Source organism: Rhincodon typus, chromosome 18 (assembly GCF_021869965.1).
Source record: "Rhincodon typus isolate 14 chromosome 18, sRhiTyp1.1, whole genome shotgun sequence".
Taxonomy (NCBI): Eukaryota; Metazoa; Chordata; class Chondrichthyes; order Orectolobiformes; family Rhincodontidae; genus Rhincodon; species Rhincodon typus.
Genome location: NC_063349.1, coordinates 32566391 through 32587561, shown reverse-complemented (window position 1 = coordinate 32587561; position 21171 = coordinate 32566391). Strand labels below are relative to the sequence as shown.

The following is a 21171-nucleotide window of genomic DNA, read 5'->3' as shown; positions in this document are numbered from 1 at the left end:
CCTGTGGGCGATGAAGTTCCCATGTATCTACTGTCCTTGTCTTTCTATTTGGAACTGATGTTGGGTTGGAAAGTTCTACTGAATTTCTGCAATGCATGTTGTAGATGGATCATTGCTGATCTGATCACAACACATTCCCGCCGAGCTCCAATTACCATGTCTTCTTGTGGGAATAAAGAAGGTTAAGAGATTAAATTAAGGTTTACAATACAATTAAAGGTGATAAACTAGATAAAGAAAACTTATTTCCTTTGGGAATTAGGATAATAATGAAAGGTAATAGATTAAACTTCATTGGGAAAAGAACTAGAGAGAAGTTAGGGAGATTTTTTTTCACTTAGCACTGTCATGAGCTAAGATGCTCGGCCTGAATTTGTCATGCAAATTGATTCCATAAATAATTTTGAAAGGGAGAATGCTTGAGCATACAAAAAATTTGAGGGTTATAGACAAAATCTAGGATGTGCAACTGATTATGACTGTTCTTTCAAAGAGTAAGCAGAAACACAATGGGCTGTACAATTTCTGAAATAACTCCAGAGGCCGGTGTCCTGTTACCAAGTCACCCTTTATTCACATGTGGAGAGTCCTTGACACTGATCCAGCCTCCTTAGAGCCAGCTCTCAGAGTGAGTAGGATGTCTGACACTCCTGTTCTTATCTGTCAGCCAGGGCTCCCTGATGGGACCAGATTAACAGTCCCAATCAGGGAATTCATATTCTGAGGTTCGCGTGGCTGACCTCATTATAATCACTACATCCCTCCCCCTCTGAGCCAAGGGCATAGGCTGATTCTTTATTTTTTGTTGCTCCTCCTTGGGTGTTATAGCATGGGGACAGGTTCCTCCAACTCTGTCTCTAATAGGGGCAGTGTGAAATGCACAGTAGCTTGTCTCTTGTGCCCAGAGTATCTCAGAGGAAATTCATGCTCTTCTTCAGGCAGCAAACAGATAGATGCAGTGACATCCGCCATGTCCATTTCAGATTCTGATTTGTCTTCAACACCAGATGGAGCAGGAGAACCCCTGGACTCCAGAACTGTTGGAAAGGCTGTCGAGGAGCCGGGCACATATTGCTCCTGCACCATTTGCGAATTTGCAGCTTTCATATGGTCCATGTGCTTGTTCAGGACCATCACACCTACCCAAACTTTATACATCACTGGACCCGACCTCACGTCGACTATGCCTCTTACCCATGCAGGGCCATTCTTGTGGTTCCTACACCAAACTTCGTCCCCTGAAGTAAACTGTCTCTCTCACTTAGCAGAGTCTTGTGTCCGACATTGGCATTCATGATGCCATTTCACTGACTCCCCCTAGGTCCAGGAAGATCAGATTTAATCTGATCTGGAGTCTTCTCCTCATTGGCGACTCTACTGGAGCTATCCCTGCTGTGGCATGAGGAGTAGTCCTATAATCAAATAAGAACTGGGACAGTTTGGTATCAAGTGAAGGTGTAGGCTATATCTTTAAGCCTGCCTTCAAAGTTTGGACTGCTCTTTCCACCAGATCATTGAATGAAGCCTAGAGCTGGACTCTCACTTCCGCCTGGAGTGGGCCCCTGGCAGTGGCATGGTGTGGGCTGGGAAGCCTGAAGTGGGTCACTCTTGGAGGCATGGTAGTGGGCTGGGAAGCCTGGAGGGGGACGCTCTCGGAGGCATGGTAGTGGGCTGGGAAGCCCAGAGCAGGACTCTGGCAGCAGCATGCTGTAACAGCGGAGAAGGAAAAGTTGGACTCTCTTGATATTATCTTTTTTTAACTTTATTTTAAGTTATTGTGAATGGTGCATATGTATTTTACATTGAATATACATGACAATAAAGGATAAAAGGATATTCTAAAGGATAAAGGATAGTATGGAGCTGTTCTTATATGTCGAATACCATTCGACTTTAGGAAATACTCAAATTCCCTGCTGGTAAATGATGGTCTGTTATTTGTGGCCAATAGGGGAGGCAATCGCCTAGTGATATTACCACTGGACTGTTAATCCAGAGACCCAGATAATGTTCTGAGGACCTGGGTTTGAAGCCCGCCACAGCAGATGGTGGAATTTGAATTCAGTAAATACCTGAAATTAAGAGTCTAATGATGACCATGAATCCATTGTCAATTGTTGGGAAAAACCCATCTGGTTCACAAATATCCTTTAGGGGAAGGAAATTGCCATCCTTACCTGGTCTGGCCTACATGTGAGTTCAGACACACAACAATGTGATTCACTCTGAACTGCCCTCTGGGCAATTAGGAATGGGCAATAAATGCTGCCTGGCCAGCGACACCCCCATCCCATGAATGATTAAAAAAATTGAAGAAAAAGCTTCCAGCAGTCCATGTATTGCAAAAGATGCACGCAATATTTCTATCGTCATCCCTATGTTTGATGAATGAACTCTATGCATGTCCAACACTTTAAGTGGGTGTCCACAATGACTAAGAACATTGAACCCATGAAAAGATCTGCATAGTTAACATATAACCAAGTCCAGGGTTTATCTGGTCATTCCCACGAATGTGGGAAAGCTGCTGGCAGAAATTTTTGTTCTTGTTGGCACTCGGGCACTGCCCCACCAATGTGACTGTCTACATCCAATCCTGGCCAACAGACATTACTTCTCGCCAGCATCTTCATTTTGGAAGCCCCTGGATGTCCCTGGTGGAGTTCAACCAGTGTCTGGTGGTGACCTTTGCTTGGGATAGTCACTCTTGCTCTCCATAATATGCCATCCTCTACTTTGACCTGGTCTTTCTGGGTCCAGAAAGGTTTTGGTTCTGGTTGTGATAGCCCTTTGGTTTCCCCCATCACCGTCAGCTGTTTCAGTTTTTCCAGGACCAGATCTTCTTGCATCCAAAGTCTGAAATTGCCAGCTGTGACAGGAAGTGTGTCCAGAAAGCTTAAAACAATTACAGACTCTTCAAGTGGCAGTACCACTGGTGGCATATATGCCAGTGGGAGGCAGCTCAATATATCGGCATTTGTTACTTGGCATCCCAGACGTTCTAATTTGTGAATATATACACTCAGCATTAAAGCTCACTGCTGAATTCATTCTGAAGCTACTGGTGGCACTGCCTTGTCCTCTTTAAGCGGACCTAGCAAGGGTTTGTGATCTGTCGTTATTACAAATTTACATCCATAAAATTATTGATGGAACTTCCTGACTCCAAATATGACCGCCAGACCTCCCTTCTCTATCTGGGCGTATTTACGCTCTGCATTAGCCAAAGTCCTGAATGAATAGGCTATTGTGTGTTCCTCTCCATTGGGCCAACTGTGAGCTAACACTACCCCGATGCCATATGGGGAGGCATCACAAGTCAATACCAGATCTCACTTCGGACCATGTTGTGCCATAGAGAATGAAAACTGTTTCTTCACTTCCCCATAATCTTTGGCTTGGCTATGTGGCATTTTCAAGTCTGACCCTTTAAGAGTTGATGCAAAAGTGTCAGGATGGAGGCGACTATGAGCTTTATGTTATAATTCACCAGCCCAAAGAAAGACCTAAGCTCTGGTATAGACGTGGTAGCTGGGGTGCCCTCAATTTATCTTCCAACAGGTGTAACCCGGTCTTTTTGACCCTAGTCCGAGCTGGACACTTGGTGCCTGGAACACATTTTTCCCTTCTAAGACATATGCCTGGGAGAAACACCTAAGGACAATGCCCAAGTTATCTAAGTGCTCCTTATTGGTCTCCCCTGTTATTTGCACGTTATCTAGACAAATGGTGACCTGGAGTAGACCTTGTAAAATATTCTCCATTGTCTACTGAAAATTTGCACAGGTGGATGATACTCCAAATGGCTGTCTCATATATTGGTACAAACCCTAATGGGTATTAATTGTACCATACTTCTGGGAATCCTCATCAACCCCAATGGCGAAGGTGTCCACTTCCATTGGAATACCCTGCAACTCATATGCTCTACTTGCCACATTTTCCAATGATAAACTCAGTTTTGTGCCGGTTTGAAGTCTAGTTGGGCTTCAGCTAGTAGGCATTTTTGCATGGTTACATCATTAATCCTATATACCAACTGGTTACTGAGCATCTTATTAAGGGTTAAACCAAAGTCACATGCCTCTCCAAGTTGTCTTAACCTAGTCAAAAATCCTGATACGGATTCCCCTGGTTCTTGAATTGTTGAGTAATACTGATAGCATCTCAGAATTGGAGGGGGCTTGTGGTCGTAATATTCCTTAACTACATCCATCAATTCTTGAAAGATTTTAGTATCTGGTGCCTCAAGGAAAGTTGCGTTCCTAATGACCAAAAAACCTGCAGGACCACAAGCTATCAGGTGAATTACTCATTGCTTTTCGTCTGCCCCAATGTCATTTGCCCAAAAAAAAAAATAACGCATTCTTTTCACATACTGGGCCCAGTTTTCGATAGCAGGATTGAACTAGTCAAGCTTCCCAAATGACGCCATGATGCCAGAAATGCTTGTCCCAACTCAAAGGTGACTGTGGCAAGCAAATTTCTTCAGGAGTGTGCTTTTTTCTCATTGTCGCTTAAATAACTCTACAGAGGCTGATATCCCGTCACCAAGTCACCATTTATTTACAAATGGAGAGTTCTTGACACTGATCCAGCTCCCTCAAAGTGAACAGGATGTGTGACACTCCTGTTTATATCTGTCATCCATGGCTCCCTGATTGGACCAGATTAACAGCCCCAATCAGGGAACTCATATTCTATGGGGTCACCTGGCTGACCTTGTTACAATCATTACAATTTCATTCAATGTTGTAAATTTCTATGATTCTATTCATGAAAGAACATTGGTTTAAGAGAGTATTCTTGTGTTATAATGGATTGTTTACTTCCTTACCCGTTGTCCTGCATTTACTGAGAAGGAGAGATCCTGCAGTACTGGGCGTCCATCATTGGTATATTTGGCTGTAAGGTTGTTTACCATCATTTGGCCTCCAGAGGGCCATTCATTGGCAACATATTTGTTTTCAATTACAAGCACATTGGAGGGGTTACGTTGGTTCTTGGTTTCAGATCCTTCCGGGGGTATGTCAATGTATTTAAAAACGCGACTTACAGACCTCATCTGGAGACAAAAACAATTTTAAGGGACATTATAAGTTATTAAGCCTAAAGGTTCCATCCATTCTGAATTATGAATGACCATCACTTAAACTCAAAAAATTTTAGGTCACCAAATTCAATTATTTGGCAAATTTTAATTATTAAGTTTGTAAGTAGTATAATACGCACTGTGATGTATTGCAAACACAATGGCAAGTGAAATTACGAATATCCTTTACCAGACTATCCACGTCTATGCTTGAATTGACAGCCCACTGCAGAGTGCTTGTGATGTTCATGGCTAAGGTGAGGATAATTCCAACTTCTCCTTCCCCGACATCTAAATAAAACAATTGACTTGTAAATTCATAAAACTCTGAATGTCCCCTTCTAAGCTTCTCAGCTGTTATTGCAGTTTTAAGATCTACCTTGTCAATTAATCTTTTAAGCACCCCTTCTGATATATCCTTGCTTAGGTTGTCTTTTTGTCTGAATATACTTCTGTGAAGTGCCTCAGGATCTTTAACATGTTAAATATGTTGTTAACAAGATAGGCCAAATAGCCTCCTTCTGTGCTATGTGAGGCTATGTATCATTGTGTATATGAAAGCAGTCATGTTTAAAGCCTTGATGCAGTATTTATTAAACGAGTCACATTAAACTTTTATTTACATAAGAGGATAAGCATAATAGTCCAAATTGTGACTTCAGGCAAGAAAATAATTTATATGCAGTTCCTATCTACACTGACCAGTATTTTATAGACATTAATTAATACAATTAATTATCCTGAAAATTAGTGACAGTAAGTTTGGTGAGAGTTTACTATCACTTGAAACTAGGCTAGGATACAGTTTTGAAGCCAGGTTTCATGGGAGAAGGTCTATCCTCTCCTTTCTAAAGACATGAGGCAGGGAACATAGGGTCAGGAGGAGACTGCAAATTTCACAAATTTGATTGGCACTATTTGGCAATGAATAGGTTAATATGGAGCAATCCTTTGTGATAATGGTCTCAACCTCAAAGATTAAAACAATGTAATGATTCAACCGTCATCTATTAATAATATGGACCCCAGGGTTTATTTTAAGCTGAGGAGAAACTGCAGAACCTCTCTCCTAGTATCGGAACTCTTCACCCAGGCTTTTCAGCAACTTCACTAAAGACAGGACTTGGGAGAATCAAAGGGCAGGTGTTGGAGGGTAAATCGCAATACTCACATCCAGATGTGAGCATTTCAAGCCAATATTTACTTGCATGCATGCATTATTTTAAAAAGTTTAATAAGGAACTGAAGCCCGAAGTAGAAGTCATCATCTAACTATTATACTCCAACTGCAATTATTAATATTCAATCATTGCGTCAATTATACAAAATTATAAAGGACAATTACAATTACATCAATTAAATTTGTTCACAAGCTTTTGATGAAAGGCCCACACCTGAATTATTAATTAATCAATACGGTTTGGTGCTGATGGATGTGCTGCACATTTTCTTTTCATCTCAACTTACTGTGTGTTGCTATGGAGATGAAAGTAATTGCAATGAAGAAGAGGACAAATACAATGTCAATCCTCATCTGAAACCAACGCAGTGTTGAAAGGTAGAGAAACCAGTTTGCAGTATGAAGGTTCAGAGCCTTGTGAAAAAGTGTTTCAAAGTAAGACTGTCGGCCAAATGCTCTTACTGTCCACAGTCCTCTCAAGGATGTGATGAGATGGCTGAAAATAGGGCTGCGAGCTGTAACCAAACAGATGCAAACACAGAGAATGTTATTAGTGTGGTACTTAATGATGGATTGGTACCTAATCTATAGTAGACAATTTCCACATGGTACGTTGCAGTTACATTATCAAAATGTATTTTGTACCCACTAGCAATTAACAAAGGTATTTGCACTTTTTACAGGCTTAACTCAATTACATTACCATTGGAGGAAGAATTGGCATAACACTCATGTAAAATGATTATACAAACTGAAGTATATCCAAAAAGATCCTTTAAAAGGCATCACAGCCTGCACGTTTTAGCACCAAACCATGGGATAAGCAGATAAGGAAAGAACATTGTTGGCACACACACCTAACCCACAGATAGCTTCACTAAATGTTTCATTAACAAGTATCAAACCACTGCAAGGTCTAAAGAAAAGGTGGAAATTGAATGGACCACCCAACATTGACCAAGGCATTGGAAATGATGATGGTAAACATGGCCACCCTGATCATACTAAGGCCTCCTTACCTACATCTTGTAGCAAAATTTAGAGAGCTGTCCTAGAGATTTGTCAAGCAACAGTCTGTCATACTCATATTCATAACTCATATCTTACAGACAATGTCCCAGTCACCATCATTACCATCCATGGATATGTCCTGTTTCACTGTCACGACAGATCGAGGTGGCAGCACAATAGTAGTCAGTCAGGATGGAGTTCTCCAGGGATTCCTCAACATTGACTCTGAGCTCCGTGACATTTCATGGCATCAGGTCAAACATTGTTAAGGAAACCTGCCAATGGTTATAACTTACCATCTCCTTGCTACCATCAGCTGATGAATCGGTACTCTTCCATGTTAACCATCAACTGGAAGAATGTTTGACAGCGGTAAGAGCAAGCAGAGTACTCTGGGTCAATGACTTTAATATCCATCATCATGAGTGGTTTGGCAACACAAATAGTAACTGAGCTGGCTGAGTCCTAAGGGACAAATGTGTTAGTCTATGGAAGGTAGTGAGGGAACTAACGAGGGAAAACTTAGTTAACATTATCAATCTACTTCTCACAGATGCATCTGTCCATGACAGTATTGGTAGCAGTGACCACTACATCGATCTTATAGAAACGAAGCGTGGAGATGAAGCCCTATCTTCATGTTGAGGAGAGCCTCCATCGTGTTGTGTGGCACTACCATTGTGCTAAAGGGGACAGATTTTGAACAGATCTAGCAACATAACTACCCCAGCACCATGGGGGCAACATGCCACTTGATTCGCACCCCATTCATCTTCTTGATCATTCACTCACTCCGCCAGTAATGCAGTGTCAGCATTGTGTACCATCTGCAAGCCGCACTGCAGCAACTCACCAGTTCCATAGACAGCAATTTCCAAACCCACAACCTTTATCACCTAAAAGAATAAGTGTAGCCGACATATGGGGACATCACCATGTTCAGGTTTCCCTCAAAAACACACCTCTGTTCTTTCACTGTCACTGGATTAAACTCCTGGAACGCCCTTCTTAATGGTACTGAGAGTCTATTTACCCTTCATAGGTTTAAATGAGCAAGCAGGCAGTTTATTACTACCTTCTCAAGGGCATTTGGGATGGGCAATAAATGCTGCCCCAGCCGGTGATGTCTACATCTCATGAATGAATACATTTTTAAGGGAATCAAACAAGTTAGAAAAAAAAATCACTTTTCCAAATCAGAGAGATGGTATGGAGAATGCAAAACTTGCCTTTAACCAATGCCACATACTGCATAACCTGACTGAGCTAGAAACTGCAGACAGGATGCAAATAAGGGTTCAACAATGAGTTCTTATCTTTTTGAAATAGTAAACATCACCATCAGACAAAAGAGGAGCATGTTGACAGCAATGAAAATCACCCCATCCACAGGATGGATTAACTATTCTGACTCGAAGAAGGAAAACTAAAACAAAACTGAAAGCTAACATTCATGGGAGGAGGAAATGTGGATTCTCAGAGTACAATGAATATGGAAAATGCAACAGGCACAAAGAGAACATTGCATGAAATGGGGAAGATTACTGAAACCACTACAAAGATTATCCCTGTGAAATGGACTTTGTGGAGAGACATAGTTGAAAGTGTCATCTATCATACGGCGACAATGACTTGGGATAGATGCAGTGTAAAGGGTTAAGCCTTGAGCATGTACATAGGAAGCTATGTCAATGATGTAATGATCACTTGATGATGGAGAGATTCTGAAGAGAGCAGCAACAGTCTGGACATCATGCTCAGTCAGAACATACATAGCTAGCATGATATAAAGAAACAGTTACTTTGAAAACTCCTTAGAATTTAACATCTGTTTTATAGAATGCTGCACTTTAACCATCCTCTAAGACCCCACATGGTAGCAACAGAGGACCTGCAACTAGCACTAATTGTATCTACATATATCAAAATCAGCTGGAACTCAGCACACAGATCGCGGAAATGTTCATAAAGCACAAGGGAGTCCAGGGAAGTATTTCCATATCTTTGCCTGATTTTTCCACCAAAAATAAGCTATGTACTGCTGATCTACTAAAACTCTCAAGGAATTTCACCCCTTTTTTCTGACAAACAATTGATATCAGAATTTAGTGAGTGTGTGAAATAGACATTTTAACTATGAAGTATGCCAGCTGGAAAACAAAGCAGAAATATTAAACATACTTATGTACATTTTACATTTGTGGAAACCTTTAAGATGATTGGAATTGTACAGCAGAATACATATTTCCACTTCCATAAGAACATTAGAACTAGGGGAGTAGGAGTAGACCGTCCGGCCCTTCGAGCCTGCTCCGCCATTCAATAAGATCATGGCTGATCTTTTCGTGGACTCAGATCCATTCTCACCGTATCCCTCAATTCCTTTATTGTTCAAAAAAATATCTACCTTATCTTTAAAAACGTTTACTGAAGTAGCATCAACTACTTCACTGGGCAAGGAATTCCATAGATTAACAACCCTCTGGGTGAAGAAGTTCCTTCTCAATTTAGTCCTAAATCTGCTCCCTCTAATCTTGAGGCTATGCCCTCTTGTCCTAGCTTCACCTGCCAGTGGAAACATCCTCCCTACTTCTATCTTATCTATTCCCTTCATAATTTTATATGTTTCTATAAGATCCCCCCTCAATCTTCTGAATTCCAATGAATATAATCCCAATCTATTCAGTCTCTCCTCATAAGCCAACCCCCTCAACTCCGGAATCAACCTAGTGAACCTCCTTTGCACCCCCTCCAGTGCCAGTACATCCCTTCTCAAGTAAGGAGACCAAAACTGCACACAGTACTCCAGGTGTGGCCTCACCAGCACCTTGTACAGCTGCAACATAACCTCTCTGCTTTTAATTTCAATCCCTTTAGCAATGAAGGACAAAATTCCATTTGCCTTCCTAATTACTTGTTGTACCTGCAGACCTACCTTCATAGAACATAGAACATAGAACATTACAGCGCAGTACAGGCCCTTCGGCCCTCGATGTTGCGCCGACCTGTGAAACCAATCTGAAGCCCATCTAACCTAAACTATTCCATAATCATCCATATGTTTATCCAATGACCATTTAAATGCCCTTAAAGTGGGCGAGTCTACTATTTTTGCAGGCAGGGCATTCCACGCCCTTACGACTCTCTGAGTAAAGAACCTACCTCTGACATCTGTCCTATATCTATCACCCCTCAATTTAAAGCTATGTCCCCTCGTGCTAGCCATCACCATCCGAGGAAAAGGGCTCCCACTGTCCACCCTATCTAATCCTCTGATCTTCTGTGATTCATGCAGAAGGACACCCAGGTCCCTCTGCATAGCAGCATGCTGCAACTTTTTACCATTCAAGTAATAATCCTTTTTACTATTACTCCTACCAAAATGTATGACTTCACATTTATTTACATAGTATTCCATCTGCCAGACCTTTGCCCACTCACTCAATGTATCTATGTTCCTCTGCAAAGTTTCACAGTCCTCTGCACACTTTGCTCTGCCACTCATTTTAGTGTCATCTGCAAACTTTGACACCCTACACGTGGTCCCCAACTCCAAATCATCTATATAAGTTGTAAATAATTGCAGTCCCAACACCGATCCCTGAGGCACACCACTAGTCACTGACTGCCAGCTAGAATGGCACTCATTTATCCCCACTCTTTGCTTCCTGTTAGTCAACCAAACCTCTATCCATGCTAATACTTTACCCTTAACGCCATGCATCCTTATCTTATGCAGTAGCTTCTTGTGCGGCACCTTGTCGAAGGCCTTTTGGAAATCTAGGTACACCACATCCACTGGGTTCCCATTGTCCACCTGGCTCGTAATGTCTTCATAGAATTCCAAAAGATTTGTCAAGCATGACCTGCCCTTCATGAACCCATGCTGCATCTGCCCAACGGGACAATTTCTATGAAGATGCCTCGCTATTTCTTCCTTGATAATAGACTCAAGCATCTTTCCCATATTCCTAGTCCTAAATTCAAGTCCTTACATGGCTGATGAGATTAAAGTTTCTGTTTTCTCTGGTCATTTCAATATTGCTTTATCTCAAATTATTTGAGGTATTTTCATTGTATCTAGATATTGGAAGTCAGATCCACAGGTAATTAACTATGGAAGGGAGTAAGATAGAGAACCAGCACTGGTACAATATGTTCACACCATTTCAGAACTATATTAGATTGTAAAATCAATCATTGAGTAATTCTGTTGTTCAAAGCAATCATTAAACAGACAAATCATGGAGTACTAATTGACCCCCTTTCAGAAAATATACACAAAATATTACCATAACATTAAATATTAGCATGGTTTGAATGGACCTTGTGTAAAATCAAATCTTTTAGCCTTATTTTTCTTTATTTTCAAGAATCAGAGCAGAGATAAATTATACGAACTGAGTTTACAAATTAATGAATTCATTGTAAGGTTTTCTCGTTTCAAGTTGATTATACAAATTCGAAAGGCCAACTAAAAGCTGGAACTGGCCTTATATCTAGCATAATGACCACGTACAGATCCAAGCATACCCAATATCAAGTTCATATCCTGAAGTCCTAAAAGCAATACCTTCTATCCATGAAGTCATTTTGTATTATGATTCATTTTCACTATAGAATATATCCTAATAGCATGTTTACATCTACCCTATCTGCACTTACCTTCAGATTCCAGTTGCTTCAGTTGCTGTGATGTACGCAGAAAATAGGCTCTCAACATGATGAAAGTAACTGCCACAGGAATTGCAGCCAAGAGAGTGTAGGGTTGTAACACAGATACCACACCAATGGCCCCCACAACAATAAGTATCAACTGCAAATGGAATACAAAGCCATCAAACCTAGATCAACTTAGAATTAATATTATGTACAAAAAGTAAGGGTCAAAGAGTTAGGATGTCTCCTGGCTTTCCCCCTTCGCTGTTCACCAAACATTCTGCATCAGCTGAGTCCGAGAGCTAGAGTGTAGAGACTTTCTTCAAACAGGAACACTAGTCTTTTGCAAAAGGATAATCTGGGTTTGATTTGATTAAGACTCCCTGTCTCTTTCTCATTCGTTTTATGTGAAGTGCTGTTAATTACAACTCAATTAAGAATGATAATAAACTATAAGACCACTAGATACAGGAACAGAATTAGGCCATTGAATCTGCTTCACCATTTGATCAGGGCTGATCTCTTGTCTTCTTCATATAATCTTTGATCCCTTTACTAATCAAGAACCTATCTGTCTTAAATATGCTCAAAGACTTGGCCCCCACAGCCTTCCGTGGCAATGGAATTCCCCAGATACACCACCCTCTGGCTGAAGAAATTGCTCCTCATCTCACTTCTAAAGGGTCATGCCTTCACTCTGAGGCTGTGCTCTTGGGTCGTAGTCTCTCCTACTAGTGGTAACATCTTCTCTATGTTCATTATATCCAGGTGTCTCAGTATTCTGTAAGTTTCAATGAGATACCACAGATAATCAGTGGCATAGGAAAAAAACTTGCATTCTTCCACCCTGGGGTGCTGCATGTGCATGTAGAGGCACCTAATATACTCTGTTTTAGTAGATCAAAACAAAATCCATCCATTCATAATTATGTGACATAAATATTTTATAGAATACCTCAAGTGTTAATCACCAGATCTATATTAATATCCTGGCTTTCAACAGATGACCCAGATTAAACATTAATCTGGTCTTGTTTCTCACGAGCCAACCTCAATAAGTACAGAGTGTGGAGCTGGGGGAACACAAGAGAAAGAAGGGTCCTGACCTGAAACATCAACTTTCCTACTCCTCTGATGCTGCCTGGCCTGCTGTAATCTTCCAGCTCCAAACTGCGTTATCTCCGACTCCAGCATTGGCAGTCCTTACTATCTCTCAAGAAGTACAGTACGTGTTACATCAGAAAATACAGTCACTCTTCCTTTTGATTTCTTTATATTGCTAATTCTCTGTCTGACTCTTCATTTCTGTTTCTGTGCCTTATGTTCCCTTTCCTGCTGTTTCTCCACCTTTAATTCTTCTTCTTCTGTTGCTCTGTTCCTTAATTTTGATCTTTATCTTTAAACAGCAAAGTGACAAAAATCTACATGATTATGGTGATGGAAGAACCAAGATTGGGTACTTTTGTAGTTTTCAGACCTGACCTTTCGTATATCCAAAGCTTTCTGGTTTTAGTTTCAGTGTGTTGCTTTGCTGTGTGGTGAGTTTGTCACTTTCATACCATGATAACAGAATACAAGAATTTGGTGCATCTGAGTGACATGCTGAGTCACATCAGAGCGTGTTAAGAGTCAACTACATTGGTGAACAACTGAAGTCACATTTGGATCAAACCAGCTAACACTGCCAAGTTTCCTTTCCTGAAGGACATTAGTTATACACTTGAGGTTTCATAATAATTTGACAGCTTTATGAGCATTTTTATTGGCCACAGCATTCATTTCATATTTTTACATGGAATTCAAATTCTCAAATTGCAATAGAGGAATCTGAACTCTCATCTTTTGTGTACCTAGTCCAAATCTTTGATTTCAATTGGAATACATTATCGTATAAATAATAACATTACTATAAAAAAAATCTGTGCACACATGTTCTAATTAAAAAATAAATTGTTGCTATAAGAAATTAATGAGAAATTAGAATGAAATTAATCTTAAATTGTCTGACCTGCACAAAGTCAAAAGCGGTGAGTGGCAACATGTCATCTATTATTGCAGTGTCTTTGATGAAACGATTTAGAATTCTGCCTGTAATTAAAAAAATATGAAATGACTATTTTAAATAAGCCAAACAGTCTACACAGAGATAATAAAATGTTGATCATTTATTCCACAGGGGGGCTTTGAATCTTTATAATGCATTAATGAAAAAGTTAAAGTCCGAGAAACAAACTATTTTTAATGGACATGAGCAGCTGATGTTCCAGATCCAGCAGGGTACCGTCAAGAGTTTAACACCTGAGCACTAATCAGCTGGGTAGCAGAGTTCTGTTGGTGGAGATCTTACTGATAACATCTCATACTACATTAACCATGTTACCTTGTCTCCCAAACACAGGAGAATCTTTCTCTTGAAGCTTCATGGTCTCAGATGTGCTGCTCAGTCAGACTGATTGACCTCTGGCAACTGCACGTATTCTCCATTTCCACTTTCTGGTTCCCTAGCCTCTGTCAGAATCTTCAAGCTGCTCTATTCATAACCTTGGCTCTTTCATACCATAACACTTAAACCCTGGATTCCAGCTCTTTCCTGCTTTCTTCCCCTCCCCATGGATTCTGGCTGCACCCATCTCCTAATGACCTGCCAAAAACTCTTCCCTGCTCAGAGGGCCAGCAGCTTTCCCTTGTCGATACTCTTTCCACCATTAACACCTATCGCTGCTAAAGGTTCCACTGCAGAGGGCTATGTAAACATTTCCACCAAAGATTGGTACTTGTAAGGATAAGCAAATTATTTTCACTGAGAGAAGAATTATCAATACAATTGCTTCCTATGAAGCTAAATGTTTATGAGTCCAATTCTAATGCAGTTGCATTACTGGCGTACTGATGGAAAGTTTATTTTACAGTCTGTATATGTGGTAAATTGGTAACTCAGCACTCGCATTGTTATCTAGGCATAAAAGTAGCCAGTTGGTGCTCAGCAATGTTTTGCAAACAACAAAGGAATGACCACATAATCTATTTTTGGCATTAAGTTAAGGATGAAATGTAAACCAAGCATTATGAGGGTTTCAGGTCATCTTCAAATTGTGCCTCTGGGTTGTTAAACTCCAGCTGAGTGGGCAAACAGGACGGAAGTTGAATATTTAATCAAAAAAGCAGCCACTCTAACAACACAACCTTCCTTCAGTACTACACTAATATTTCAAACTGAATTATGTACTAATATTTTGGATGGAGGTGAAATTCACAACCACCTTATTCAAGTGAAAGTGCATCACTTTGCAACGCACTATCCAGAAAATGAGCTACTTTGCATCATTTAGTTCAACCTTTGTGTCCTATTTTGCTAAGGTGGCTAATGCATAATTCGTCTATACACTTTACATAAATAGCCAATACATAAATAAATGGAAAAAAGTATCTAATAAATGAGTTACCTTGGGAATTTGATCTCAACATTTAGGATATTTGTGATATTACTCTGGTCATATAGCTGCAATGCTTCTATTAGACTTTTACAACAGCACCTGAGCAGCAAAAGATTGTTCACCCAATGCACATAAATTATATTCCTTCCAAAGTTACAAAAGAAAGGTGCTATTGATCACTGAATTCTATAGCCTGTGTTTATCAAATTCAACTATAGTAGTAAATTTAGATGAGATATATATCATATATTGTACAGAGGTCCCCACATTGCCACACTATAATCCTTACTGTTAAATGTAGACGTTGGTTTTGAATGCACATTCTTTTCAGAATGGTTGAAATGGTTATCACTTTCAACTTTAACTCCTCTTCACTTTAATTCCAGGTCAGAGGAATAAAAGACAAATTTGCCAACAAATGTGACACTTGTGTCGTGTCAAGTTTAATTTACCTGTAAATTTCACGTTTCTGTTTCTTTTCCTGCCCATTATCTTAGTTTCTGCCCTCTGGACATTGGTAGATTTATGTGATAAATATAGAAGATAAAGCACAGCTAAAAGTAATTAATAATCAAACTCAAACAATTAAATCAATCAACTTCTTAAATATATTACCAAGTTAACCTGCTACAAGGATTAAAGCCTGATTTTTAATTGTTTGCAGTCCTTAATTTCTTGTAATGTCATTTTGTTATTTTTGAAATTATTTGCATTGGCCAAACTTATTAGACATGTATAAAAACAGGAGAGGATTAACAGCAAATGATTTCATTGACATAGTCTGAATAGTTTACAGCAAATAATAATTTTCCCTCTTTGCTTATTTAAAAGCTATTACAAAGTTAAGTGGACAATTCTGTGGAGTGGATCCCACCAAATGTTTTTGTTTGAAAAGCCAACATGATTCAATAAGATAAAGCAAATTAAGGTATCTGATGTATGTTTTCATATGTCAAATAGAACAGCATGCTAAACCATACTGACACTCACTATGGTAAAAATAACGTTACCAAAATATTAAAGACTAGCTTTATATTCTGTCAGCAGAGAATCACACCAGTCTGAATGCCAGACTTTAATCAGTAACAAAAGGAAAATGTACCTATTAAATGGGTTATCTTGGGAATTTGACCTCATTTGACAACATTTAGGGTATTTGTGATATTATTTTCTTCATATAGCTGCAATGGTACCTTCGAAAAGGCATCTTTCTTCATTTTTACACTTTATTAAACAGAATTCTAATAAATAAGCCCCAAACATTGTTCCCAAAAATGGAATGAATGCTTATAATCAGGAGTTATTCCATAAAATTATTACCTGTCTTCATTTGGTTGAACACAGTCATGGGAGCTTGGAGAACTGAATGCAACATTCGCTTATGCAGGTCCTTGGAGACAGTAACAAGAGTGTGGACCAGAGGCAGACCTCGAATAACCCCAAGTGCAAGGAAACTGTCTGCAAGTCCCACATAGATATAAAATATATAATAATAGCTGCCATTGGTAATAAAGTTAGAAAATACAGTGAGCTGGGAGAGGTCTGTTGAGGAGTCATTGGTCTGTGAGCCAGTATCTTCCGCCAATCTGAAACAAGAAAACGTAAAAATCACTATGAAAGATGCTTAGCAGACTGGTTGCTGGTTAATACTATTTTTTAACCTGTCAGCATTTTGCTATGTTCAATTTGAAATTGTAATGCAGGAATAACTCAAAAGTGGTAAATTCATTTGGATTTATTCAACCTAAATGTAGTTATGATTAAATATATATAATTTCATGGTCAAGCATGGCAAAAATGCTACACCTGTTTTGAATATGACCTTAAGAGTAAGGGCATTTGTGAAGCAGTGTGATTGAAACCTCAACCATTCCTGCATTTTCTGATCATTCTTAACTTTAATTTTGTTAGCAGCACAAACGAGCCCAATTTTGCTCCAGTTGGAAAGTGAGTGGCCAGGTTAAATTTCAGCTCTAGATTTGTATCCTTCTTAGTGTTTGACATGACTCCAATCAGTTTTAGGTCAGGAAATTAAGATTCAGTCCAAAGAAACTGAAAGTAAAAAAAAGCTGCTTTATGCATAGCAAACGCAGCACCATAAAAGAGCTGCTTTATCTTGAAAAAGCATTGATTTTATAAGAAACACAATCCAGAGGCCAAGTCAAGGCCATCTCACAAAATGCATTTCTAGGATGATGCAGCAAAGCATTTAAAAGGGTCTGTGTTCCGGAACCATTTTAAATTCCAATTCAATCCTCACAGAACAAATTGTTCTTGTTCTTTCACTCATGAGAGAAAACTTCATAATTCATTCACAACTTGTGAGGTCTGTAATCACACTGCTAGTAGTGCAATATCCTATATATCTATTTTATGTTTAATTGATCTGTTTCTAAAGATTACAGAGGCATTCTTTTGTAATCATTGTCAATGCCAGTAAAACAAAAACAAGGAAATCATTTCAGTTCACTTACTAGATTGCATTAACTTTACAACCATTGTGCCAAAAGTCAACTGTTAATTGAAAGAAAAGGGCACAAAGTGACTCCATCTCTGTGGATATGATTACTTTGTATTATTTCTTTCTAAGCATGTCGTGTATAATGTCCACTGAATGCCGGTAGAGCCTAGCTTTTACATAGTCCAACTCAAACTTATTTTTCTGGATCAGACACGTTTAAAAATTAGATTGAAGAAAGCTTATCAAATCGTTGAGCCCCTCTAGTGCAGAAAGAGGCCATTCAGTCCATTGAGTCTACACAGGCCCTCCAAAGAGCATCGCAACCCCCCCACCCTATCCCAGTAACTTCACATTTACCATGGCTAATCCACCTAGACTGCACAGCCTTGGACACTGTTGAGCAATTTAGCATGGCCAATCCATCTAACTTGTACATTTTTGGACTGTGAGAGGAAACCCACACAGACACAGAAAGTACAAGCTCCACACAGACACTTGCCTAGGACTGGAATTGAACCCAAGTCCCTGGTACTGTGAGGCAGTAGTGCTAACCATTGCTGCCTCACAGCTTTAGCTTTTGAAGTACCCTCATTTCATTCTATCCAGTGAACATCATTGGTTCAAAAACTTCCATTTAAGGAAAGTAAGCCTTGACATATTAAAAAAGAACACAACACGTAACATTTAACAAGGCACAGTCTAAGTGTACATATTTTTCCATTATGAAATTACTGGAAAGGTAGAATAGCGATCAGGAATGTTGGGGTTTCAAACAACATGTAAGAATGCATTTAAGCTGAAGAAATTCAGGAAACATGACTGGATTAAAAAGGAGCCTAAACAAACGCAAACAGTTGTTACTGTTTTAAGTAATTGAGCATAACTGAAGTTAGTGTTTATTGCTGTAAGATGATGAGAAACAGGAAGCACACTCATTACAGTAGGCCATTGTATAAAGTCAGTTGAGTATTTAAGAGTGATCAATAAACTCGAGCAAATTACCCCTATGGAACTTACATGTGTTATGTTGCATTAAACCATTTTAAAATAGAAACTTTATACGAAAATGTATAGAAAACCTAAAACTTAAACAAATCTGTTCCAGATTTTCTTCCTTTTTAATCTTTGACATAGTTCCAATAATTTTTGGGTTAGAAAATTATCCTTCAGCCCAAAGAAAACAAAAATAAAAAAAAAAGAAGTCTAGAGAGGGCTACTGAAGAGAACTATGAACAACAGCAATGTGTAAAATGTTTATTTCATTTAAATTTCTTAAGATCAGAGCCGATACTGGCACATTCCTGGAATGCAATTTGAAGTGAATGACTTGACAAACTGCTGTCTTTTCAGGCAGAGGTTTGCAATAATGATTACTAGTAGCACAAGTAAAATATTAAAAAATGTCTTGAGGAGGGAGTTTATGACAATACATGCTATTATGCTAGCCAATAAACCTGGAAAAGGACTTGTCTTATCGATCTTTCTTAAGTAGTTTGGTCGATATTGTGTCTGAGTCATGTCCTGTTAACATGCAGTCACCAAACAATGCATTGGTAAGATTATGTGCCCCGAATTTCAGGCTTCATTTCTACTTACCCAGTAACTATCCAAAGTCCAACCAAAGAAGCAGCCACCTTTAGACAAACAAGAAAAATGGTGACATTAAAACGTCATTATATTATATCAGAGAACACAAAATCCTTTCTTAGTAAATCACAAGATCTTTTACCTCCATGGAATATGTGTTTTGCATTGTTTATGGGAATTAGCAATTATTAGTAAAAATGGACCTCTGATCATTCATAATATAGGGGAAACATGTATTACCAATTGTAAGATATAAAATAATTGCAGAAATCAGGGCTGAAACTAATATACACTGCACTAATAGTTCAAATGTCAAGATATATCAGTTTAGCAGTTGAATGGCTTGTATCAAAATATGCAATTGTTGGTTCTAATGCAAGGTTCATGGGACCCATATTTTAGATATTAAAACTGTTGTAAACATTCTTGAAGATGCAAGTTATGGATTTAATGTCTGTTGAGGACGACTTGAAGAAATTTGTTGCCATTGACAGTGTGGTGGACTACTCCACTCAGAATTCTTTAGATAGCCCCCATAACCACAAAAGGCATGAACACAACCCCCATCCCCACCTGCTTCTCTTCCAATAGTGCATTCTAAGTATTCTGAGACTTATTAAGAGCTTCTGCCAGCAAGGTAAACAGTATGACACTGCTGTAATCTTTCACATGTCTGTGTAAGTGTTACCTCTCTGATGAAGTTTGAGAACATATTTTTCTAACCACTTTTGGGATTTGGGCATCATTTGCTGGGACAGCATTTGTTGCTCATGTCTTTTTGCCTTTGAGAAGGTGAAGGTGAGTTGCCTTTTTAAACCAATGCAGTCCATAAAGGGCCGCAATGCCCTTGGGTGGAAGTTACAGGATTTTGACAGCAACACTGAAGGTACAGTGATATATTTCCAATTCAGAATGGTGAGTAGTTTCAAAGAAGAACTTGCAGGTGGTCATGTTCCCATATACTTACTGCTCTTGTCTTTCTAGATGGTAGCAGTTATGAGTTTGGAAGGTGCTGCCTAAGGAGCCTTGATGAATTATCTACAATGTATCTTGTAGATGGTACACAGTGCTGTTACTGAGTTTCAGCGGTAGAGGAAGTGAATGCTTGTGGATTCTGTGCCAGTCAAGTAGGCTGCACTGTCCTGGATGATGTCATGTTTTCTGAAGCATTTTTGGATTTGCACTCATCCAGGCAAATGAGGAGTATTCCTTCAGAGTCCTGACTTGTGCCTTGTCAATGGTGGACTGACTTTGCAATGTCAGGAGGTGAGTTACTCATCACAGATTTCTGGCCTCTGACCTGTTCTTGTAAGCACAATACTTACATTTCTAGTCCAGCATGGTTGTTGGTCAATAGTAACCCCCAGTATGCTAACAGTGGATACTTCCATGATGATAATGCCATTAAATGACAAGGGACAATGGTTACATTCTCCCCTCTTAGAGATGGTCAATGCCTCAGGTGAAGCAATAGTTTATTGATATTGTGGTTGGACTGGTAATCTAGGCAATGCTTGGAGGAGTTGGATTCAAATCCCATCGTGGCAGATAGTGGAATTTGATTTCAATAAAAAAAATCTGGAATTATTAGTTTAATGATGACTTTGAAATGATTGTCTTAAAATCCCTTCAGGTGCGCTCATGTCTGTTAGGGAATGAAAACTACTGTCCTTATCTGGCCTACGTGAGATTCCAGACTCACAGGAGTGAGGAGGACTCTTAACTAGCCTCAGAAATTGCCTAGCAA

At 39.3% G+C, this 21171-nt stretch overlaps 1 protein-coding gene across 1 annotated transcript in view; it reads right to left on the bottom strand.

Moving 5' to 3' along the window:
• cftr (CF transmembrane conductance regulator) overlaps positions 1-21171 on the bottom strand; it is a 113209-nt gene that overhangs the window by 14806 nt on the left and 77232 nt on the right. The window contains exons 16-22 of the mRNA XM_020525436.2: positions 19434-19471; positions 16697-16962; positions 13951-14030; positions 11949-12099; positions 6560-6787; positions 5283-5383; positions 4838-5065 (exon numbers count right to left, since the gene is read on the bottom strand). Coding sequence (XP_020381025.1) covers positions 4838-5065; positions 5283-5383; positions 6560-6787; positions 11949-12099; positions 13951-14030; positions 16697-16962; positions 19434-19471 — 1092 coding nt within the window. The remainder of the gene's footprint in view (positions 1-4837; positions 5066-5282; positions 5384-6559; positions 6788-11948; positions 12100-13950; positions 14031-16696; positions 16963-19433; positions 19472-21171) is intronic.